Genomic DNA, 26,470 nt, shown 5'->3' with positions numbered 1-26,470 from the left:
CCTTTATTACAATATTTTCTACTGTCAGTCACCGATGACTGACACGGCCTGAACGGAAAGCTCGGTGTCAGTCACCGATGACTGACATGGCACTCAACGTGTTAAACGATCCTATAACTAAACCGATTCTTCTGTTCCTAAACATTGTTCTACCGCTCTTCAATAACGTCAATTGCACATTTCAACCAGAAAGTTTTCAATTTTGCTAACTTTATAATGAGACAAAAATGTTGTTGCTGATCATGTTGGGTAATTTATGTTTGGAAAGCTATGTGCAACGATTCGCTGATGCTGAACCTTTATTTGAAAATGAAAATAAACCTTTATTTTCATTTTTTTCAATACAGGCCAACTCGTCTTCGGAGTCGACAGCACCATCTCAGATAGCAGTGGAACGTTGTGGGTGTAATGGCATGGGTTATTTAAGCAACTCTGCATACTTGAAACATAAAAAAGGCTACTTTTTGGAAAGGGCCAAAAAAAATTTATTAATTTTTTAGAAAAAAATATAATTTAAAAACTAAGATACTGACAAAATTCTTGTCAAAGGATGAAATGTAGAAAATTGTTCAAATTTTTATTGCACAGGAAAAAAAATGTTTTTTAAAACTCATTTTTCTTAAAAACATACATAATAATTTTTCAAAGAAAACATGAAAAAGCTATTTATTAGAAAAACTTTTTCCCTGTAAAGGTCACCATCTTGCGATGGGTGACTTGTTGAAAATTGTAAGGGCTATTTATATCTATTTTTTCAGAATTTTTAAAACACATGTTCTCGACAATCATATTACAAACTCACAAACATACAAACATACAAACAGATTAAAGGGCAAACTAAATAAAACCGTTTAAAAAAGTTGTTGTGATGAAAACTTTTTCCCTATAAAAGTGTCCATCTTTCGATGTATAGACGACTCATTGTAAATTGTAAGGGTTGTTCATAATTTTTTTTGAGAATTAAAAAAAATACGTTTTTGAGAGAAATGAGTTTTAATTTTAAAAATATTTTTATTTCAGCAAAAAATTTTTTTCAAATTTTTATATTTTTTTATAAAAAATTAATGAAAAAAATTCTCACTTTTTATCTCTTGAACAGAATTTTTTATTATAGTTTTTCAGTTATAATTTTTTCTAAAAAATCACAAATTTTTTTTGTCCCTTTTCAAAAAGTAGTCTAATTCTTTATTAGATATTTCAATAATGAAAAGTTGCTTCAAAGACCCATGTCGTTACACCCACAACGTTTCACAGCTATCTGAGATGGTGCTGCCAAGGGCCAGTCGAGTTGGCATGTAATTCATCATATACAGATTTTTTTAGAAAAAAATATAGAATTAAATGTGGCAACCCTGGGTGTAACTACTTTTCTGCATTTGATGTGAAGTGTTTGTTTTACTTTATGTGAACGTTAAAATAAGATTGTGTACGCCGGCAACGAGGTACATGTCAGAGTGAAGTAGTGGTGAAATGAAGTCGATTGAAAGTCAGATTTGTATTCCTTTGTCACGTCAATCAGAATAACCATTTTCTTTAATTAGAAATCAATAGACGAGCGTTAAGAGCGAGGATAACTGATGAACTATATATTTACGGCAAATGCCGAAGTAGTCCTACTCGGAGTCTAGAGGAAAAATCAATCAGCCAATTGGGATAATTCTAGGCGAACTCTGGCGAAAACAGAATAATTCAAATGTTATGATAGTGCTTCATAAACGAATACTGACAACTAAGAAAAACTCTTGCTGATTATGTCATAAATTTTTAACTAGATTTAAAAAGTTTTGACAGTTCAAGCAATCGGATATTAGAAACAGTCAAAATTGTTCGTAGGTTTTTTAAAGTATGCGTGTTGAATATAAGTTCATTTCATTCATCTAGTTTGAGATGAATGAATAAAAGAAAAAGTCTATTTAACTACTGATAATTAATTTACGGTGAGTTGTATCAAAATACAAGTTCGTGATTCAATGTTCACCTCGCAGAACGGAGCGGCCTGTTGTCAAAGATTTCCGACCGAAGTCTAGTCTACAGCGGCAATCGCTTCTCCACCGTTGCACTGGAAACAACGCTTATTTTTCGCAATTTTTCATAAAGCAGATTTTTTCCTTCCCGAAACAAGCTTCGCTGTGGGCACGTAACGGAAAAAATAGCGCTACGCATCCCACCCACACCAGCTGATAATAATCCGATTTTTGTCGAGCTATCCTCGTTCTCTGCGTCCCGCACATTTTCCACCTGCAGATTCGTATGATGTGACGAAAAAAAAATACTAAAGGATCAACGCCAGACACTGAGGACAACGCCGAGATGAAGCGTACCAACACTAGTGGAACTAGTACTAATACATACATCCCGTGAGTAACCCGTGTCGAGAAAAAAAACGTTGTTGTCACTTGGAATGAACACCCGCGAGAGAAAATAAATGGACTGGAGCCGGTGGCCAAATCTGATTGCGAGTAACGACAGAACAAAAGAAGAAAGACAAGTTCTCACTTCATCTATGATCAGGATGAGGATGAACAGCTTCCCATCCCACCGAAGGTGGCTTTCGAGACTACGGTAAAAAATACGATTTTTTTCGCGTTTGTTTTCTATCCTTCTCTGGCCAATGTTTCGGTCTTACTTCACCATGAAGGCCACCGATCAGCTTCGGAGTGTGGTTTTCACCCAGATGCAGTAAAGCATCAAAGTACTGCTTTTTACCCCCAATCGATCCATTCCCCCTGGTCTCTCTATGTACTGGGATGTTCTACACCTGCACCAGCGTTGCAGAATCTCTAGTTGCATCAAGTCGCCCAGGGAATGGGGCGGGAGGCTCCGACAAGAGAACGAGAGAGAGAGAGAGAAAATCGGCACATAACACAAGCGAAGTTTTTTCTCCGGGCATTTTTAAAAAGTGTGTTTTCCTTTTTTCCAGATGCGATTTTTTCCTTGCACTTCGGTCGGTGGTTTCGGGGGTGGTGTTTTTCATACCGTTGCGATAGGGTTAATGCGAGAAAGTGTGAGTGTCAGATTTATTTCTCGGCGGCACCTTTTTTGAATTCCTGTTTGTGTGGTCCTCCCGTCGGTTGGGTAGGGCTTTTGTGGTATCCGAGCGGGGTTTTATGGAGAAAATTTTTATTTCCTCAAAAAGATATTCAGTTTTGAAGCATTTTCGAAAAATATACAAATTTCGTGGGTTTGTTTAACGAAACTCGATATTTTGAGATTATTCGAATAATCAAATATTCCATTGTGCAGATACGCAGTTCAACATGGACAGTTCAATGGGACTAGTAGGGGTAGATGTTTTCAAATTCACTGATTTTGTCATCCGAAGAAGTTTCCTCCAGCTTCAATACTCTTCTTATATCTAGTCAAATTAGTGCTAAAAATCATTCTATGAAAAAGCTCTAATGTGATGGATTGTAGATTCTGGTCACAATATTTTTCAGTAACCGCTTGGATAGGTGAAATAAATTCCTTATAGATTGGTATACCCTCAACAAACATAATAGATAAGCAAGAAGGAACATACATTTTTTAGTTAATTTTGAATGGCTGTAACATTTCTATGAATGAACATCTGGAGATCATTGGGAGAACTATTCATCGGACGAGTGTTTTTCACGACGATTACTTACTTTACGTCATATAACTTTGTTCATAGCATTGAAATATCAGGGGCCCTAAACCTATTCCAGTTAGGAATATGGGTGAGTGATTAGAACGTGCAAGTTTGTAAGTGTATTAGTTTTCTGTAGTATACGTAAAAAAGCTGTGTAGTATTTTCGTTCATTTCTTTCCTAGGATTTTCCAAGCAACTCGAAATATATATTCAGTTTTTACACAGATCTTGGAAGAAATACCGGGGACTATAATCAGGTACTGACAGAGCACGAAGAGAAGGTGTGCCCAAAATAGACCATCATACTCACGCAATTATCATACGGGAAATGAAGAAACAATCATCGACAACAATCCGATCAAGGAAAGTCGAAAGACTTTCAGTCAGTCTTCACAGTGCAACGCGGTGCAACGAGGTAGATATATCACTTATTGCTCATTCTTTTTTCGGTGTGTTTAAACCTCCTATACTCGCGCATACGGTCTGACAGACCGAGAATCAATAGGGTAGCTGAATTAAATGGATATTAAAACTGAATGGAATTAAAGAAACAAATATTTTCTGGAGTTTTTTCTTTACATATCTTCTTCTTAAAATAAATACCAATAGCGCCTTAAAATACACAATAGTAATATTACAGAGACACGCACAAGGGGGTTCGGGTTTAGTTGCGGTGGAAGACAGATGTGTCCATTCGCGCTCTGTTATTTTTTCAATTATTGTGCTTCTGTGCTTTTTTTCAATTTTTTTGTGATACAAGAAAGTGTGATAGAAATTCCAAATGGATCTGGAGTTTGTTGGAATTCCCGCATCGAATAAAATGGATTTAGTTATCCACTTTTTGAACACTTTTATTTTGTTAACGAGACGCTGAACATGAATAGACTAGGATTGGGCGATCTTGGATCGATTTTCAGAAGATCGATCTTTTCCATTTCGATTCCCGATTTTTTGAATCGATTCATTGTACCCGAAAAAATCGCAAAGATCGATCTTTTGCTTTCGATTTTTTTCGATCCTAGAGTTTTTAGTACATCGATTTTAATCCCATCTGACAAATTTTATAATCATTTGAATAACTTTCGAAGATGTCAAATTAGTAATAGTGAATAGGATTGGGCGATCTTGGATCGATGTTTAGAAGATCGTTCTTTTTCTCTCCGATTTCCGATTTTTCGGTCGATGCTTCCTACTGAAAGAAAAAAAATCGTGAAAATCTATCTTTTCTTCCGAACTTTCTGATCGTAGAAAACAAAATATTGTAAATTTGTTTTTCAGAGAACATTGATTCTTACCAAAAACCGCTTGACAAATTCATAAACATTGGATCCCTTTCAATGTCATTGAATTAGTGGTCGTAAATTTAGGAGAAGCAGTTTTGTAAGTTTGGTCATTACCAAACAAGTGGTCACAAGTTATATTTACACCATCATATTCACTAGGCTGACAGTAAAAATTGTGACGAAATGGGATGTTGACATCAGATCCGACTGAAGCGTTCTTTACTAGAACTGGGACTGTTGCCAATATTTCGACTAAATGCCAAGCGTATCAAACGATTTGATTCAACGGGATTATCGTCAGCGGAGTTCTAGATGAATATCGGTTGTTGAATTTCTAATAATAATTTTCAATTAATTTATTCAATTAAATAATTCCATGACGGTTCAAGATGAATGCCCTGCAAAATCCTTTTTTCAGCACTTTCCTGTTTTTTGTGACCTTCATTCTGAGAATCAAACTGAAATGCCTTTGATGTTTGAATAGAAATATAAAATGGTTATTTCATGTTTAAAGAAAAGACAATACTTATATAGAACAAGTAAATCAATTGGAAAAAGGCATTCGATTTTTCAAAGATCGATTCAGTAAAGATCGATTCTTTGGTACCGATTTAATCATTGGATCGATCCCTGCGCCGTTGAGAAAATCGATCCATCAAGATCGATCTTTTTCTAAAGATCGCCCAATCCTAGAATAGACATGCTTTTGCTTTGTCCGTTTTGCAAAGTTCAATTTGTGTTCGCCGTTGTGTGTGTTTCAAAATATACAGTGCTGTGGTGGCGAAATTTCTAGAATATTATAGTGTTTCAGTTAATTTTAATTTAGTTCTATCATGTTGAACATGTCCACTTTCGGTCGTGTTTATTTTCTCTGCTCATTTCATTTAACGATGCCCGTTATAAGTGTGAGTGTGTGAGTGAGGTACAGAAAATTCTCGGTGGCTGCCAGAAGAGTGATCGAATTGTATTTGATTCATTCAGTGATTTTATCACCATTACGTGATTTTTAAATTCATATGTGAAATAAAAATATATTTTAGTCACCTTGTGGATTCGTAATTTAGTGAAATTTATTTAGGCTCGCTTGATAATTATCGAAAATGTGATCGGTGAATGTGAATGTGATTGTAGTTTCTATTATAATGACTTTCAGCACATTTTAGCTGGTTCGTCACTTTTACTGCCGTTTTTAGAATAATGTCGGGAGTGAGTATTGAACTCGTGACCTTTAGCGTGAGAGGTATGGATGTTACCACTACGCCAGATCGCCTCCACGAATGTGATTGTAGTGATCGGTGTAAAATTTTCATTCCCGCATATGTAGTAGTTTGCCCGCGTTCGTTGCGTTGCTCTAGCTCGCGGATGTGTATGGAATGAGGTTTTATACTAGTGAATGTGAATACATCGGTTACGTAGTGGAGCAATGTTGCCTAGCAGAGAATCTAATTGGATTTCGATTCTTGCGCGAGTGATGTTGGTGTATTGGTATATATCTATTCAGAGAGCGTAAATATAACGGGCTTGAGTGATTCGCAGGTTTTAAAATCACAGTCTGTTTCTATGACTGAATTTAAACGCAATGTTGTATAATTTTGCCAGAGTGTGGACTCTTCTTAGCATATACGTTAACTAGTGGTGTGAGTGTACGTTTCGTATTTGACCGGTTTCAATGCGCTTGAGTTTGCCGTCTACTTCTTTGTTGTGTGCAAACTGAGAGAAAGAGAAAGTGTCGGTTTTGGTAAATTTTCATTTCCGAAGAGCGTGTTTATGTGTAGGGGAGAGTGGTTCTAAAACGATCCTCCAAATTAAAATAATTTTAAAAAATTAGTTGTAGTTCAAATATCACCAGTGTGATGTAGCGTTGCACCGAAATGACACTGGAAATCATGGAAAAACATCCCAATCAAGCTCTCGGAAATCTGTGGTCTTGCGTTATCCTGATGGATCACAAAACCTCTTCTGTTAGCCAGTTTTGAACGTTTCTGGTCAATCGCTAGCTTCAAACGGTTCATTTGTTGACAGTAGAGATCTCAATTTAGTATATTGCACTAAAAAAAATTAAAAAATATTGAAAAATAATAATTGCACGTATTTTACTGTTGCATTATCGACACCATACACACTAATCGCAATTTCAGCGGCCTGGCTTGCATTTTCGCATTTATAAAAGCAAAAAAGTAAAATGTACCGAATTTTCACTTTGTTGACCTCCATTGTTAACACCCTGTAACTCACAACTGAATGGAACAAACAAAAAAAAAAGATCTAATATGTAGATGTGAAGATTTTTCTGCAAAGGTGAAAATTTTATTTTGCTGCTGCCCACTTTGATTCCATTGTAGAGTTTTCAAAAGTCGCGCATGCTTTCAATTTGATGAAATTTGCAAAATTAGGTAGTTTTGTTTCTATTTAAAACCTCGATAATTCTACGTACTCTTTCTCTTTGTCTATCTCTCTCTCAATCTTAATCTCTCAATTTCTCTCTGTTTTCCAGTTTTACTCTAGACAGTGGTCAGCTAACATCATGAGTTAACTCTTCTATACTCGCGCATACGGACTGACAGACCAAGAATCAATGATGTGGCTGAATTAAAGGGCTATTAAAGCTGAATGAAGTTAAAAAAATATATTTTTCAGAGTTTTTCATTCAATTTTATCTTTTTCTTCAAATAAATATCAATAACGCCTAAAAATACACAATATTAATATTACAGAGACACACATCATTAAATTTTTGCGAATACGAGCATTGTTTTTATTCCTCCAATTCGCTGAAAACCCTTTTTTAAAGAATTAGGCCTTGTTCGTACTGCAGCGAGGCGTCAGCGTGGCTTGGGCAGGGCGTGTGATGCCTACGATTAATCGTGTGTGTTCTTACCGATTTGTTCACACCAGGCTGACGTGTCGTGAGCGTGGTTTTGGCGTGTGGCTGGCGTGCAAACGAAAACACTTCACGCCGGCGATATTTGTACTTCTCCGCTTCTCTCTTGCATATGTTTGTTTGTAGTAGTGACCTAATTTTAATTTTTCTCGTTTTTTTTAGTGTTTTTACGTTTTTCACCGTCCGATTTTTGTCCCGGTTCGTCCAACGATGTTGGAATATTTAGAAATAAACCAATTTTCATTCTTTCATTCAAAAATACACATTCACAATTTGTATAAAACACGCCGAAGACACGCCGCTGGCACGGTGCAATGTGAGTGAATTAAAATGTCGTTGCGAGAAGTGAACACGCCCCGCCCACGCCTAGTTGACGCCCCGCTGCAGTGAGAACATGGCCTTAATTGATATTTTTTGTGTTTGTACATTTTACGCCTTATCCAATTTATTCCCAAACACTTTTTAAACTCGCACTGACGCATCTGTTCGATTGCTGTGGTGATGCTTCTTCTTCTTCTTATATGGCACTAACGTTCCTAGAGGAACTCCACCGTCTCAACGTAGTATTACTTGCGTCATTTTCATTAGTACTTAGTTGAGATTTCTATGCCAAATAACACGCCTTGAATGCATTCTGAGTGGCAAGCTCTAGAATACACGTGACCACAGTGCAAGTCAGAGGAAATTTCTTTGAAGAAAAATTTCCCCGACCAGAACGGGAATCGAACCCGAACCCCCGGCATGTTAGGTTTGACGCTAACCACTCGGCCACGGGAGCACACAGAGCGCTGTGGTGATGCTACAGTTTTTGAAAGAGGTGCAAGGTTGATAAATAGATTATGTTCTACTCGATCCTATCCGAACTCGTTTGTCGGTACCGATTATGAATTTGCCCATTGGTTGAGCAATTGTGCAATTAATTTAGACAAGAACTTCAGAATCACAACAAGACCTTGAACAATTTATGCGATCGTTCGAAGACTCGTCATGAGTAAAAGCGATTCAGGTCATGCAAGAAAGTTAATTTATGTGTTGATTTATTTAGTTACTTTACACCGTAAATTGTTGTCCTTTTTCTTTTGCAGAGATTTTTCTTTTTCTTTTTTTTCTTTGGTCACGGAGACTTTAAATAGTATGATTCTTCATTCTCTCGTAAATCCCTATTCGCCCATAGAAACAGTCCATCGAACCAGTTCGAATTAACAGTTTATGTAGTGCGTTTATGATAGTTTTTCCTCGGTCGTAAATGGCTGGCTCAAAATTTAAGTATTGTTTTTTGACGTTTTTCATTTCTGTACCGGGGTGTAAGTTCAAAGATTCAGAAACGAAAGCGTGACGATGGGAGTGCAAGGTTATGAGTGTTAATAACTCTTCGACGGCTGAACGAAGTGGTATAAAACTCACTTCATGTCCAAGATTCATATAATTGTAACTCATTGATCCAAAAAATTGTTTCAATAACTGATAAACTGATTCGAAACATACTATCTAAATCACTATAAATATATCAATCACTTGAAATAACGTTTCAGTCCCATTTCAGTTGAGTCATGTTGTATGATGTCGGCGCCAATCTCTCTCACAGTGTTGCCACATTTAAATCTGTACCAGAGGGGTTAAAAATCTTTCTCACCTGTAATTTTTCTTCCAAAAATGTGTACCATCGAAAATATTCGTTGTAGAGAAAAATCTATTTTATTAGCATGAAAAAAATACTCATTTATTTACTACAAACACTACATTTATATTTGCAATTTATTCTTGTGTTTGATGATGCTTATACATCGTTTTTCGGAATCTAGATTGCTAGATTGCGATACTGCGGCGTAAAAGTCGTCTTGTATCATAATGTTGCGTTGTTCAAATGTAAGAAATTTCACACACGGAAAAAATATGTACCAATGTGTACCTTTTGACGAAAATCTGTACTCTCTACCGTACAGAATCCGTACCAAAAATAATGAAAAAAAAACTGTACCTTTCCAGATAAATCTGTACGTGTGGTAACACTGCTCTCTCAGTTTCTATTTTGCTTTCGCATGGAGGGGCTTGGAAAATTATTTGCCTGTGAATGCACCCGAGCTAAGGAATATTCGCACACATTTGCGTATACGACTAGGTGTTCCGTGATGTAATCCATAAGCATCAGTTGCTATTCTGCTTTCGCATGGAATGGTCATAAACAATCGAAAACAAAATGAATCATATAACAAATATCTACAGTTGCTTTTACAAAGCCACTCAAACTCATCGGTTCTTTTCAGGACCGCCAACAAGTCCTGATAGCCTTTATGTTTATACCAATTCCATAGTTATTCTCATTCACCCACACAAGAAAAACTCAGCATTTTTTTAAAATATTCATTCGTTCATTCATTGAGAATTGATTCTGATGCAATTTCAAACAAATGGTTGCTGAGCCAGTGGTAATCCTACGTCTACCTTGTGGTTATATTACAGATATAACATTCTTCTAGGTTTTTATATTGAATATAGATAGATTGGTTATTCGAAAGTTTGATGAATACTATATATACCATTTGCTCATATAAACTTTACAATAAATAGTTGAGAGATAGAATCTAAACACATGTGCTTAATTAGATTCATACTAGTCGTGTAGCACAGCTTAACAACTACTGAAAATATACATAGGAATGAATCGCCGCCAAGCGACATCCACACAAAAACTAGATAACTCAAAATCTGTTGAACATTTGCACCAATACCACTAACTAATTGAGTGTTGTTTTTTAGTATTTTTTTATCACCAGGTCGATTTTTTTCGTGCCGCCCTTCGCCACGCTCTCCTGGTCTAAACCTGGCCGGAAACGGAAGGCTGGCTGGATGGGAGGCCACTCATTGCATGGTGATTTTTTCCTTTACTCGGTTGTAGTTGTGAGATGCATTTTTTCTCTCTCCGTCCTTCTTCTGTTTTCCCTTTTTTCCTTCTCAACCCGGTTTAGAGGGTCAGGACAGGATACTTCATTGGCATGATTTGGAGTGGAGGTTGGAGCATAACGCGTAGTGTTTTGTATCCAATTTTTTGTTCGACCTTTTGTGGTGGGGTTCATGCTGCTTTCCACCGCGAATTTGTTGCTGTTGTGTTTTCGTAGCAGCTCGCTTTTATCTTGTCCACACTCTGAGAGAGAGTCGGATTGCGGTGAAATGTGCGGCGGCTATCCGGTGCGGATTGTGTTTAGTGAGAATCGCGTTTATATTGTGGACACTCGCAGCATGCCGTTTGCCCGTAATCGGATTGTCCCTTCTTTCATATGCGTGCGAAAGAACGTGATGCTGCCGCATGGGCGGTGCTGGTTCAAGGGAACATGCTGCGAACCACGCTGGAAGCTGCGGAATGAAACTTTCATTTCCGGGAAGCCTTTGTGAATGGGAAAGCACTAGAAAGCGTGGCAATGTTTGATGTGTTACACTAAAACCGGAGCTTTTTTCGTTCTCTCATCCTCGTTTACGTTCCGTTTGCATTCCCTGCATCCAAATCCGGATGCCGAGTGAGATGTAACGAAGCTGACATATGAGGTGTGGTGGCTATGTAATCAAGCGAATGTGAAGCTCGAACATACATAGCTCGCAGCGGGTATCACTGTTTGATCAGTGGTAATTAATTTGATCCTCCCATGGTTTGATGGTTTATGGATTCTGTTATTTCGTAGAGCATTTTGGAACTTGCGCAAAGGTTTATCGTATTACATATTACCAACTGAAAATTGCATCAAAATATCGAAAATAAATTTTCAATTCATCAACCACTGTGTGTATGATTCGATATTTGAGATTGTTAACCGGTTTTACCGGTAATGCCGGGACATTTTCAATTACCGAATTACCGAATAACCGGTTAATTCGATAATTTTTATTTTTACACTATAAATAATATTTGCCTTTATGAAATATTACTCGAGAATCAAATAAGATCGAAAATACAGACCGATTCTAAGTCCTCTGAACTTCAGTTCAAAAATCGCTATTCGAACTGAAAACGAAACACAAGATAAGCTTCAGTGATGAAGAACTGACAGCGATGAAGGATTGCAGAAAAACGTTTCGTTTATGCAGATTTGTATCCGTATATGAATAATCATTCTGCTCTTGGGGGAGGCGATCTGGCGTAGTGGTAACATCCATGCCTCTCACGCTAAAGGTCACGAGTTCAATTCCTACTTCCGACATTCTTCCAAAAATGGAATTAAAAGTGACGAACCAGCCAAATGAGTTGAAAGTCACTATAATAAAGATATAAAAAAAAAACAAAAAAATTCTGCTCTTGATCGTAGCACAATTCATGATGATTTTGGCGTCTTCTATCAAATGTCACGGACTGCATTGATCAAACAGGCATTTGCAATTGTTCCTGACTAAATCAAATTTGACGATGATGATATTGATTCAATAGCTGGACAACAGGAGGAAAAAATCCTGCGAAACCTGCAGAACAGTTGAGCATCAACTTGAACGACGATTGCAACAATCAAAAGTATCAACGTCCAGTCCAAGTTTGACGTCAATTAACGGATTGACGAAAACCCTCGGACAAGAGTTTTCGTACCGAGGGCATCAGAGGCAAATACATGACAATCAGGGTTGCCACATTTAATTGGTTTTTTTTTGTAAAAATCGGTATTCCTGTATCGAAAAATTAGGGAAAAAAATTAAAATTGTGTAATTGGCGTATCAAATCATTAAGGCTTGGTAGTTTGACGAAAATTCGAGGGGTTTATCAAGGCCGCATTTTTGATAACCGGATCGCTGAAATCAATTTTGAAATTTCTTTGAAATCTGTTCCACGAGTTCAATATAGAAATCACAACAAATCGAATTAAAGGTCAGCTTCCTAGCTGCATCCAATACCTTTTCAGCTTCTTCTTCACGATACCAACGTAAACATCCTCAGGCTTCTTCGGAAAGTGTTCAAAATCTTTCACATCATGGTCAGCATTAGCGAATCGTTGCACGTAGCTCTCAAAACATATGTTACCCGACATGATCAACAATAACATATTTGTCTCATTACAAAATTCGCAAAATTGAGAACTTTCTGATTGAAAAGTGCAATTGACTTCATTGATGAGCGATAGAACAATGTTTAGGTACAGCATAACCGATTTAGTCATAGGATCGTTTAAATGAGTCAATATATGGTGGATTGATTATGGTCATACTTAACTTGGAACGAAAAGAATAGTTCAAGCTCTTCTAATCGCTCAAGATTTCGCTTAACAACTGCCTCCAACGAAAGCCATATTATTGCGTGGTGTTCTACTTTTTTGTAAATCAAGGTATCAATGTATGCGCAGTAATAAATTCAATATTTAAAATTAAGTTTAAAAAAAATGTAAATGCTGAATTTTTGCTGAAAATCTGTAATTTTGTATATACAGATTCTGTATTTGAAATCTGGCGAAAAATCTGTAAAACACAGAATATTCTGTATACAGGTCGGACACGATTATATATAATCGCAATATCACTTTCAACGTTAATTTTCGAATCCAATACATAATCGAATCACAAAAAAGCTATTTTTCTATTAATGTTTGACATTCATACATTAATGAAAAAATTGTTTTCTTGAGATTAGATTATGTATAGGATTTGAAAATAATTGTTGAAAAAAAAAAATGGTCGACAATATATAATCGAGTCCGACCTGTATGTGGCAACCCGGATGACAATGGTATTCGATACTCTTCGTACTGTACGCCCAACATAATTGGACTCTGAACGGGCGTTTTCCTCTTTTGGAAATTTTGTTAATGAGATCCGATCTAGGTTAGAAGACAACCAAATTTACGTTCTCTATGTCCTTAAGTACTTTAACGCTAGCTTTACTCGTCATTTTGACGCAGTTCAAATTTTATATGGAAAATAACAAAAATCGGCTGCATTTGTGCAATTCCAAATGAAATCGTCCAAAAAATGCAGATTTTAAAAACATGTATTTTTGATTCGAATAAAAGTTTGTATTCCGTTTGGGTTGGAGGAAATATGAGTTTTCCACAGCAATTGGGAATTTTTCGACTCAAGCGTAACTTTTGAAAAGGGCGTATCGATTTTAGTAGGAGAAATCTTTGATAATTTATATCTAAAAAAACTATGAGTCGTACCGAAATAGTGTCTTAGAAAGAGTTATAGCGTATTGATGTCTAAACATGAAAAAAATATACATTGAGAAAAAAAATTAGTACTCTTTCTTTTATTTACAAAAAAAAAAACTCTAATTTGCAATATCCAAAATACATATTTTTAATTTTGTTTAATTTTTTCATATAAAATAGAAGTCATGTAGAAAATTTAAAAAATAAGTCCAAGATGGTAAAACTATTTTTGACGAACTTCGTGGAAGCTCATTATAAATCTCCTTCTAAATGCAACGAGAAGGAAGGAACGAGATATTTAGAAAAATATTTTTAATTTATTGTCTTTTCTATAGTAAATATTCCCTTTTAATATGTTTGGCGTGTTATACCGTCATGTTCATGAAGTTTTATGAATTTTCTTATAATTTCCAACAACTTTTCGAATTATGGTAAAAATATATGTTTAGGAGTTACGTTGAAAAACATTTGAAGACATGTGGGTTAACACAAAAAGTAGCGATATCAAAAAATCTTTTTTTATCTTAATACAAACTTTTAACATATTATTCGTGTTACACAATCAAAACACGAACAGTAGAATTGAAATCCCAACAACAAATACACCTTGTTGATTCAATCGGACGTTAAGGGTACAAATATAATTAACTTGTTTACGTTATGCCTAGATTATACCTGAAGTCAGGTATCTCTAAGCTACCTCTGTATAGGTATATAAAGTCAGGCATCTTTTAGCTACCTCTGTACAGGTATATAAAGTCAGGTACCTTTAAGGTACCTCTATAATGTATATAAAGTTATTCATATTCAAACATCGTTCATCAGACGAACAATCTTCCTTATAGAGTGAATAACAGTATACCACAATGCGGATCATGCGGTTTATCTGTATACCCTTCCAAACCAAAGCAGTGTAATACTGAAGAGCAGATCAGCACAGCACTAGGAAATACTTTAGAAGAAGTACCATCAATAGTTTCAGTCGTTTCAGCATCTTCGCAAGATTCCCAAAAACAGCAATATATCAGAGTATTCCCGAGCGTACAACATTGAGCTATTCAACAAGAGAATCGCCGGTTTTAACGTTTCACCAATAATGACGAAAAGACTTGGTCAGGCTAGTTACCTCGAACAAAAATTCAAAGAAATTTCTAAAGGTATTAAAAGAAATCTATTTTCCTTTTCACATGAAGAAGACGAAGAGTCGAACTTTAAACAAAAGGCAAAAGAGTTTGATGAGATTATCAATCAGCTCAAAGAGAAATTTGACCACACAGAGACAACAAGATCAGAAAAAGTTAGAATTTTAACAGTTTTGCCTAAGTCTTGGTCCGTGCCAAAAATGGAAGAAGAATTTGGCGTTAATAAATGTATGGCAATTCAAGCCAAAAAACTGGCAAATGAAAAAGGAGTATCGTCGACACCACATAGCAAATATGGACCAAGTTTAAGTGAAGATGTTAAAAATCATGTTTCGGAATTTTATAATGACGACGATATCAGTCGATCATTTCTGTAGCCAAATATGGGAAGCGTCAACACATCCAAACATAACATCATTACGGAAAACTTTCAACAGCTTTAAGGAACTTAATCCAAACTTGTGTTTGTACATTCCATGAGAATGTAAATCTCATGCTTCATAGTCTCAAAAAATATTCCTTTAACATTGAATGCAAAGAAAATATGGAAAAAAATACTATCTAACATATGAAAATAGATCAAAATACTGTTACCTTCGTGAATGCAAGAAATGCCCAACAATGGACGAGTTTGGAAACTGGTTTCTAGATAAGCTTCAGGAACGCAATTTAATTGAAATCACTTATGCACAATGGATTTCTACTGATCGATGCGACATAGAATCTCTTGTAAAACCGGTGGAAGAATTTGTATCGTATTTTTGCGAAAAAATAGAAAAATTACTTACTCATGATTACATTAAAACACAACAGTCCACATTTCTTAACAATATAAAAGCTAATTTGCAAGAAAATGAGGTTGTTAAAGGAAAAATAATATAATATATCTCGAGAATGGCTGAATTTAGAAGGAGATTTATAATGAGCTTCTTTGTTTTAAATCACATCAGGATTCATAATTTGTGGCTAAAAATGATTGTTAACATACAAAAATTCGAAGTTTCGAAAATTCATAAAAATTCGATGTTCCACAAAGTTCATCAAAAATAGTTTTACCATCTTGGACCCATTTTTTTAATTTTCCACATGACTTCTATTTTATATGAAAAAATTAAAAAAAATTAAAAAATGTGTATTTTGGATATTGCAAATTAAAATTTTTTTTGTAAATAAAAAAAAAGAGTACTATTTTTTTCTCACTGTATATTTTTTTCATGTTTAGACATACTCTATAACTCTGTCTAAGACACTATTTCGGTAAAATTCGAAGTTTCGAAAATTCATAAAAATTCGATGTTCCACAAAGTTCATCAAAAATAGTTTTACCATCTTGGACCCATTTTTTAAATTTTCCACATGACTTCTATTTTATGTGAAAAAATTTAAAAAAATTAAAAAATGTGTATTTTGGATATTGCAAATTAAATATTTTTTTTGTAAATAAAAAAAAGAGTACTATTTTTTTCTCAGTGTATATTTTTTTCATGTTTAGACATACTCTATAACTCTTTCTAAGACACTATTTCGGTACGACTCATAGTTTTTGAGATATAAATTATCAAAGATTTCTCCTACTAAAATCGATACGCCCTTTTCAAAAGTTACGCTTGAGTCAAAACAATCCCAATTGCTGTGGAAAATTCATATTTCCTTCAACCCAAACGGAATACAAACTTTCATTCGAATCAAAAATACTCATGTTTTGTCATTTGTCGATTTCATTTGGAATAGCTCATTTATATTCCATCTCCACATATTCCACTTTTATGCATTGATCGAGATAAATATATATTGATGGATGTCTATTTTCTTTTTTCTTCCTTCAAATTGACGCGTGTTCGTAGAGATAGGTATATAAAAAACATCCGTAAACCTAGTGTTAATCAGCAAAAACTTGCAAAATTTTTATTTGTTAACTAATCATTATAAATAAAAGCCGTTTCTTCCTAAGTAAATGGTTTATTTTAATGTATGTTTTTTACAGATAATTTACCGGTTTTACCGGTTATAAAATTTTCATTACCGAATAACCGGTTATTTAAATTTTGGCACGCAATCCCTACACCCAAACTAGCGTTGGCAGAAAAGATGCCATTTCCTGGTCATGAGAGTCAAATGCGCAAAAAATGAGCTATTTTGAAGCTTAAAAATGGTTTGTATGTATGCGTGCATACATCTCTTTCTGTTTTCTTTTCTCTTTTCATTTGGGATTGTGCAAAAAAAAAAGTCCATACGACGTCAAAGGATCGAACCAAGGCCGGCTGGAATGCGAAGTTACTTTACACGACCACGCTGTCCATATAGGGGAACTTTGGGTAAGACGGTGTCGGTAAAACGCACCACCATGAAAAATCATACAAAACGCAGTAATTGACAGGATTTTTCTGTGCTTATAACTTCCTTTTTTCATTATAAATACAATCAAATGTAAACCAAGTCTATCTTCATAAAATAATTATATATAAAAAAACTGCATGATTTCATGCAACTTTGACCGCTTCTGTTATAAGACTTTTGAAGCATTAAAAAACTTATTTCAATTTTGCAAACTCCAATACATTCTTAAATGTTACCAGAGCTATCAATTGAGTTTGAATAAAAAAATGTTAAAAAATCATTTCTTATATCAATTTTATAATCCATAATCCATCTCATAATGGGGCACATCGCTCCAGTATGGAAATTAATAAAGAGAGTTAGTCAGTTCCAGTGTGACCAATTTACTCAGATATTTTTTGCAATTGTTTTATACCCAGATGGTTTCTGAAAAGCATAAAACCATTTTCAAATATCTGTTCTTGTATTATGTGATAAGAACCAGAACGAACAAAATCATTCCAATGTTTCTGACTACTAAAATCCATCCATGATTAAGAATAATGCAAACCTTAGAATCAGAATAAAAACTCATAAATACGAAGGCCAAAAGTCTGGCAGCACATTTGTGAACAGCGGCACGTAGCAATATATTTAAGAACAGCGGCACATACTGATACGCTTGTAAACAAATATATTGGATTCAAAATTCTTTAGCGTTTTCCGCGTTTGCCTCGAAAATTCGAGATCATATGATGATTCTAACTGGTAGAAACGTAACGGAAACGGAGCGTATAAGCAGCGAATCAAGAGTTATCTAAAATAAACGCTTCGATATCGTTTGACATTTTGATTCTTTGTTGTGGTGCGTTTTGGACACGCATATGGGCATCTTACCTCGCTTTTTTAAGAATGATGTAATACGGATGCGTTTAGAATTCTTCTTATTTCTGTTGGTTTGCCTAACCGTGATCGTTATTGATCATTTCATTACATAGAAAACAAACGTGGCTACGTTGTGGATGTGAAGAAACGTTGAAATATGTAGTAAAAACACATGTTTCATCCTGTTTTGCTTAACCGGGGCGTCTTGCCCGGACTTCCCCTAGCTGCCAGCGCTATTATAAAGGAGCGTGATAATATAATATTACACCTCATCATAAAATGAAGTTGGAAGGTGTTTCCTAAGACGACAAAGAAGAACATGAACGAGAATATATCTTTCTCTGTCTGGGCCCTGTACTTGGCAAACTATACGAAAAGCTTTCATTTGAATGGGTCTCCTGTTTCGCTCCCTCATATTGGCTCTAGCATATATATCATACAAATGATATACATGTATTGGGGAGTAGAACATTTTATGTTATCTTTCAGCTCATTTAATGTAATAAATCGGGATGCCAGAAAATGCGCTAAAAATTAACTTTGGGTGTAGTATCTTTGTAATGAACTGATTTCCTTGAGGCGCTCAGAAATATCGCAAAATTGTTCAACTATTCGATGTCCTCAAACAATGAATCATGAAAGGCGGAAGCCTCTCGAATTATTTTGCAGCCGTAGGATATCTGAGGAACGATTTTAGTATATTTGTGTGATCAAATTGTGTGGCTCAAAAAAGCTGTCAAAATATTGCAGCGATTGCTAGAAAGTGGACCAGGACTACCCAGAAGAAGCAATATCTGCGTAGAAGACATTGATCAGGAGTAATTTTATGGAAGATGGATTGCCGGCGAAAGAAAAATTTTATGAAGAAGATTCTGCAAAGTAAAGCACGCCTTTTGCCGGTAGCCTACTCAACAACAACAATGAATCAGGAGGAACGGAAAGAAAATACCGCTTCATGTTATTTAATGCCCTTTGAACTATTCGTTCATCTTCGGTAGAAGCAGTAATAAACTTCCAGGTTGCAGGAAGTTTTTACGAATAAAATTCTTTGCGGCATGAGTGATGAATCACTCAACATATTATGTCTGTTGAATTTCTACTTTGTCTATGTGGTGATTTCTATCGCTAATTTTCGATAATAAAGCTTAACCTTTTTTTATTTTCGAATACTGTTATTTTCTCGGTATAAAAAATCGGTAATACCCACCAAGTAAATACCGTCATGTTTAAGATTCGCTTCGCCCTTAAAACACATAGTAACTCCACATGTTCACAACGCATCATCTGGTACAACCTGACCGTGGTGAGACGCTCTTTATCGCAAATGTAAACAGTGTGATGGTGGGCGCGAACGGGGTGGAATGGGTGGCGGAAAAGCATCAAGCCAGAAGCAGGTAAAGAGGGATATGCGGAAAATGCGATCCTGACCCGACTCACTTGCCGGCCCGTTGAGACTTTTCCACACTTGGCTCACCGAGGTTTCCTTCCGTGCGCCGTTTTCTATGTATAAATATATTTCTGTTTTGTTTTCTATTGCCAAGGATAACGAGAGTGGGACAGTGTGACGGCTGCGAGAGAATAGCAGAGGGAAGGCGACGTGCATTTTGCGAATGTGTTGGCGTGAGAAAATGGGGAATAAAGAAGATATTTCCCGACATGAATCGACCAGTCAGCCAGCCAGCCACCACCCCATCGTATTTCGCCAAAGAAGACCTCACTTCTTATGTGGGATTTCTGCCTTTCCTCGCTTCAGTGCAGCTTCCACCCCAACAGCAGCGTTCGACTGGTTCTCATGGTGAAAAGAAATGTTCCTTCGGTGGATGTTTTTATGCTCCGTGTGTAGCGAACAAGTTTTGTTTTTATATATATGGATGATTTTTTATATTCTTCAATTTTATGTCTTGCTTTATGTGGATGCAATATTCGAAAAGGGAAGGGGAGAAGGAAGTTTGATTGTTTTTTGCGCAAATGTGGAGTGAGAAAAGAATGATGGATACTAGTGAACATCTCTGCTATTACTTATTTGTGCTTTTCTGTTGAATGGAACCAAACATATCTTTTGTTCGCTCATATTTGAACATATTCCTATGACAAATCACCGGACCGTGCAGCACTGCTGTTTTCAGGAGTAGTTGAAAGCTGAACCATCCTCCGGTGATTCCAATGGAAGAAAGAATTCGTTCGCTCACAACAGGTCTCACCAAGAAGGAGCCAATTGTGGATACCGAACTCATCAAAATTTAATGCGAAATTATTTTCTAGATTAAAATTACAAAAACAGTCTTACCTCGACCGGTCCGTTCCACATATAGTGCATCCCGACGGCAGCCGAGTCGTGGTGCGAGTTCGAGGTCATATGTTCGGCCATCACGGCGCTCATCCAGTGGACCAGACCCTGGGTGGGGTTCTGGCCCTGGACCGAACCCGGCACGGGCATCTGGTTGAAGTTGGGTATCGCTGCGGTCGCCGTCGTGCTGCTGGAGTCGGGAGTCGCTCCCTCCGATGCCGCCGCCGATGGATGGTGTCCAGAGGTGGGTCCCCCTCCGGTGCTGCTGCCGCTGTGATGCGTTCCGTTACCTGCGGATCGAGGAGAACCACAACTTAGTGCGGGCTTTGAGTCTTCCGGATGTCTACAGATGCTATGGTGGTGGTGATGATTGTGGTGGTGGTGGTTATTGTTGGCCTTCGAATAGTCGTTGTTGTTTGTGGCGTCCGAAAGCCAGTGGAAGGATGATGGTGTTTTCTGTGGACAATAGTGATGGTCTCGGTTAGCTAATGCTTTGGAATGGTCTAATGTAGTATTTTATATGGTTTGTATCGAGCATGATGTTAATTCGAAGAGAGAGAAACAGAATCCATTTTTTCTGCTATCCCATTCTTCGGTAATGAATTCAATTTAGGCCGTTTAATTTGCACCGAAAGTAGTGTGTCATATTTCCTTCTCCGTAGTATCATAATGATAATGATAATTATCAGAATTGGACAGAATTGACAGCCGAACACAAGCTGGCTGTCAACAGTAAGTTCACCTTTTTATTACATTTATTATTTAATTCCGACTGTGATGGTCATAACACTGAGTCATCGTTATACCAGCTTCTGTAAACAAGTAACTGTTTTTCACAGGAGTACGGATCACGCTCGCAATGATTTCCGTTTCCAAAATTTCTTGAAAAATACTCGCCCTCCCACGCCCTCCCTAACGTTTAGATCTAATAGGAGTACAAATTATTCCGTTGTGTTTTCTTTTGGCTACTTTAGTGAGGATAGATCATGTTAGAACGGATTCATGTCCAGTTGAGACTGATCAAAGCAACGATGAACGGTATGTGGAGCAGTGATCTGATCTCAGGTAATTATTTCGGTATTGTTTGGAACTCACAAGGCGATGGATTTTGTCGAACACAATACTCAAATCAGACGGCTCGATTTAATAATATTTTTTTGAGGAAAAAAAAAATTCGAACTCATTAGAAAAATAATTATTTCGAAGAAATTAGTTAATTTTTCCGTTGAATCGACTCAAAAGACGATGCACGCCTTTTTAGGTACGGTTTTCGCTTACCGATTGCCCCAATTTTTCATGCATACACTCTGTCCAATTTCTTTAAGACCAGGTGATGTTCTTGCAGCATTGTGCCATTGTAAACAAACAATGCTTCAACTTATATTCTAGTGTGTAGGTATTGATAACTACCATACACTGCATTATTTTCATATGTGTGTGTGCAAGCGCTGAGCATAAACCGATGGTTTTGTATTTTTCAAGTGTCAAGTTTCTATAAAACCAGTTACATTTTTCCTTTGTTTTAGTTGTTTTGATCAACAAATTTGGAAAATGCCGAAGGGAAAAGTGCCCATGGAGAGAAAAGAAAGACAAATCGATGCATTTCACCAAGAAAATGTTGGTATCAGAGAAATTGCTCGTCGGATTGGACATTCCCATCAAGTAGGGCTCAATTATTTGACGAATCCTCAAGAATACGGTAAGAAGGAGAGAGCTCCATGTAAATCGAAACTCTCTGACCGGGATAAGCGGGTAATAGCTAGAACAGCTTGTGCTCCCGTGGCCGAGTGATTAGCGTCATAATTAACATGCCGGGTGTTCGGGTTCGATTCCCGTTCTGGTCGGGGGAATTTTTCGTCAAAGAAATTTCCTCCGACTTGCACTGTGATCACGCGTATTCTAGAGCTTGCCACTCAGAATGCATTCAAGGCGTGTTATTTGGCATAGAAATCTCAACTAAGTACTAATAAAAATGACGCAAGTAATACTACGTTGAGACGGCGAAGTTCCTCTAGGAACGTTAGTGCCATTGAAGAAGAAGACGATACATGCAATCCTCTCTCCTACCGTTTTTGCGTGGATATCGTCAACAAAAATTTATATTCCAGCAAATCAATGATACTATTCATACCAGCAAGGAAACTAAGCAATTGATTAAGGTTGAAAACTTAATTTTTTGGACTGGCGGGATCGCTCTTCAGACTTGAATCCTGTTGAAAATCTTAGGGGGATCCTTGTACGTAGAATCTACACTGAGGGAAAACGGTACACCACGATTGAAGAGCTCAAGGTCGCAATTTCGGAAACATGGAAAAATATCGAGAAATTCGTTCAGAAGAATTTGGTAAATAGTATTCCAATCGAAATTTTCCAGGTTATTAGCCGAAATGGGGATGTTGCCAATTATTGACATATAAATCAGCCGATCGTTTTGAATTTTTCATTGATAAGACTTATGAATTTTGAAATGGTCTTATAGAAACTGGACTGCTGAATTTTTCATATTTAAGCCCAATAAAAAAACAAACAACTCTTTTGAACGAAATTGATGTTAAACATACTTTATTCTAAGCATTCAACAATGTTTGAATGTATCTTGTTGAAATTCTAGCTGTTTGTGTTGCAACGAAATAGAATCAGGGTGGTATTAAAGAAGTTGGACAGAGTGTAGTCTTATCTCCATAAACATATCGGTATTCTCGTCACAACTACAGATCCCATGCCAAATCATTTTATATGCGAATTAATAAATATGCGAACATAAATTTGACAATTAATAGGGATTCTCTTCCGGGATTTGTCTAAAGTCATTATTTACATCTTTTACTAAAAAAAGAGGAGTCGATCTGGCGTAGTGGTAACATCCATGCCTCTCACGCTGAAGGTCACGAGTTCAATTCTCACTCCCAACATTCTTCCAAAAATGGAAGTACAAGTGACGAACCAGCCAAAATGAGTTGAAAATCACTATAATACAGCTAAAAAAAAATCTTTTACTAATCTTTTGACATTAATTTGACAATTTTAACAGTTTGGTGATTAAATACATTAATAGATAAAATCTTTTCTTGGCGAAACTCGGCGAGTCAAACACATCGAAAAAAGGCAGCGCTGGCGCCGTTACACATTGGAAGGACCCGCCACTGGCGGAAAATCTGTCGCAAAGAAGTTGAAGGTGAAGTTGAGGCAACTCAACATGTAATAACGTAAACCGAAACAAAATCCAGATAGTTAGCCGTCATGTCATCACTTTGATTTCATTAAGTCGGAGACCCCTATTTGGAAATTCGAAGAATTCGAATTATATATTTTTACATTTTCGGGTAGCTTACAGCCTCAATAGTGTTACGACCCCAAAAATTTATTCGTAAATCATTTGTTTCACCCAAACATCCATGTATTTGGCCCTCCAAGTTGGGGTCCTAAAGTCCTCCTAAAAGTTTGGTTTTTCTTTTGTCTGCTTTTATGGCAGTGTCAGTCTGGTTGGTTGTTTGTTGTATATTTCAAGAGATGAGAAAACTCGGCTGAGGATTTCGTCATATTTGGGGAGATTTTCGGTCGTTCCTTAGGGATTTCGCCTATGTTAGTCGCTTAAGCGAGAAATGGGTGGGAAACCCGGTCTTTTACGGAATGACTATCCCCGAAAGAACAAGTCTTAATGCAAGTGTCAACAACTAGGACGACGTGACAGCGTATTCGTGTTTTGTCCCACGCGCAAATGTCGTTAAAAGACATTTCATTTGCCGTGGGAGTCTCTCTGTAGACCGCGAAAAGGGTCTTAGACCGAAAAAAGAAAGCACACCTATCCGCGAGATCCTGTTGATCGACTAGAGCACGTTTACCGTCAATACCGTATCAAATTCCAGAACCGATCGCTATATTAGTTATCTCCCTGTAAAATACGTGACCGACGAGCATAAAAACGTGTAATCGACCAAGCATCCTGCTACGTTATGGTTTATGGATTGATGGCTTCCGATGGCCAAAAAATGAAACCGGTGGTTGCAGTAACATGTACCATACTGAGCGAAGAATATGTGGCCGCCATCCAGACCAACCGATTCGGAATACTCAGTTATATATATATATATATATATATATATTCGCCGTTACATTACTTACTCGCTTTTGACGGCAATTTGAAACGCGGTATTTTCGATCAAATAATGCTTGAAATTTTTTAATTTGTGATAGGTGGCAGAAATATTTTCAATCTGCGAATATCCCGGCGATTCATCAGGCTTTCTTGATCTGTGCTTCGTAAGCAATTAATTGTTATCCAGAATAATTATTGCTAGAACTCCCGCCGCACTTGTAAAAACGTGTCAGCATCATTCTCCCTTCTCGATTCGTTCATCCAGTCCATAAACATATAAACAATTTCACGAGTGCTACAGAATCAATATATTTTAGTTATAAGTACGCTGACTTCGATGATTTTCTTGGCATTTTGAATTGGGACGAATTGATTGAACAGGAATTTTTCTCATGTACTTTTATATGCTACAGACCGATTTGTTCCGAAGAAACCAATGAAAGTTCTTCTCCATCTACCATGGTCCAATTCCAGCCTACTACGACAACTGAAGACTATTGAGAAAGTTGTGTGAGAAGATTCTCGAGATACCGCAATGATTCGGGGAAATCTCGCTAGTTATCACTTACGCTTGAGCTTGGGTAGACTGTACAATTCGTAGATGCTCTCCATGATTGACCTGAACCAACCAAATTGCACAAAGAACTCACAGAATTACGTTTGGGACTAGCAAATCATTCTCGTTGTGCAATTTTCGGTGATTCATGGTCAATAACGACGCCGGCCACGTCCTTACAGTCACCAGGGGAAGGGAAGGAATTTTAGTATGATATTCGCCGCCCGAATGCCAGAAGGGTCGCCTGATTATGTAAACGCGAACTATCGACCACTCGACGAAACAAACATCCGAGAATCTCATCACTGCCGCGTCACTGCCGCGTAGATTATTTTTAGGTATCCTGAAAAGGAAAACTTGTAATATTGATTGGTTCATCTATATATGCAATTTTTTTATCGCACATATTTTTATCGAAATCCAAACGCGACTGCGGAGAGTTTACTTCAGGAAACCTGAGAAGGTAACCGAGACAAATTGCTAAACTAAAGTCAGAAATACGTGTTTCAAGTAATTAAATAACATGATGTGAAAATTTTCATCCAAATCGAACATTTGGACACTGGCTTCGCGTCTCCAAATCTGACAGAAACTACACTCTGCAAATCTCGCTAGTTATCGCATGCAAGGGTAATATGGGTAGGGTAATATGGACAGTGGGGGTAATATGGACAGGTGGTTGGTTTGTATAGTTACATTTTGAATTTCAGAATTTTGTCAATGAGAACACCTTCTACATGTTATTTTATAATATTTAAGCCACCCTATGGCAATGAATACTGATCAAAAGTGGAAAACGGAAACAAAAATCGAAAATCATACATGATTCCGCGTGTGGATGTAATTTTAGCTGCTTCGATATTAAGCATTTTGAGGGGTTTAATATCAAAATTCAATTCGCTGATGGTTATATTTCGGTTTGTGAGTTAACAGAGAAACGATATTAGCTATATACGGAAAAGTAATTTAATTTTTGAGTGGAGAATTTTAATTATTGAAATAATTGAATAGGTATTGTAAAACGGACAGTTGCCAGAGGGAGTGAGATGGACTGTGAAAAGTCAGTTAAATCTGTTCCTAAGGAATGCCCTGCGTCTATAAATGGAAATCAAATCGCCGAACGTGGACTGTTTAGAAGCTGACTGGAACCAAAAGCAAAATAGTTGAGGGTCTGTCCGTTTATACTGCTGAAAAGCACGATATCACTTCTAGTTGGATTAATTCGATTTTCACATCATTCAACGGACATTTGTAATGAGTTCAGACCTTGGTTGAATTAAATTATTCCTCTCGCGATC

General features: G+C 36.8%; 1 protein-coding gene across 4 annotated transcripts in view; it reads right to left on the bottom strand.

Annotated features, from left to right (window-relative positions):
- Positions 1-26,470, bottom strand: part of LOC129774659 (zinc finger protein rotund-like) — a 245,985-nt gene that overhangs the window by 91,945 nt on the left and 127,570 nt on the right. For 3 of the 4 annotated variants that reach the window (XM_055778479.1, XM_055778477.1, XM_055778478.1), the window contains exon 2: positions 20,521-20,976. In XM_055778479.1, the coding sequence (XP_055634454.1) occupies positions 20,521-20,976 (456 nt within the window). The remainder of the gene's footprint in view (positions 1-20,520; positions 20,977-26,470) is intronic. The other variant, XM_055778480.1, reaches the window with a different exon arrangement.

Source organism: Toxorhynchites rutilus, chromosome 3 (genome assembly GCF_029784135.1).
Source record: "Toxorhynchites rutilus septentrionalis strain SRP chromosome 3, ASM2978413v1, whole genome shotgun sequence".
Classification (NCBI taxonomy): Eukaryota; Metazoa; Arthropoda; class Insecta; order Diptera; family Culicidae; genus Toxorhynchites; species Toxorhynchites rutilus.
This window is presented reverse-complemented; position numbering and strand designations above follow the sequence as displayed.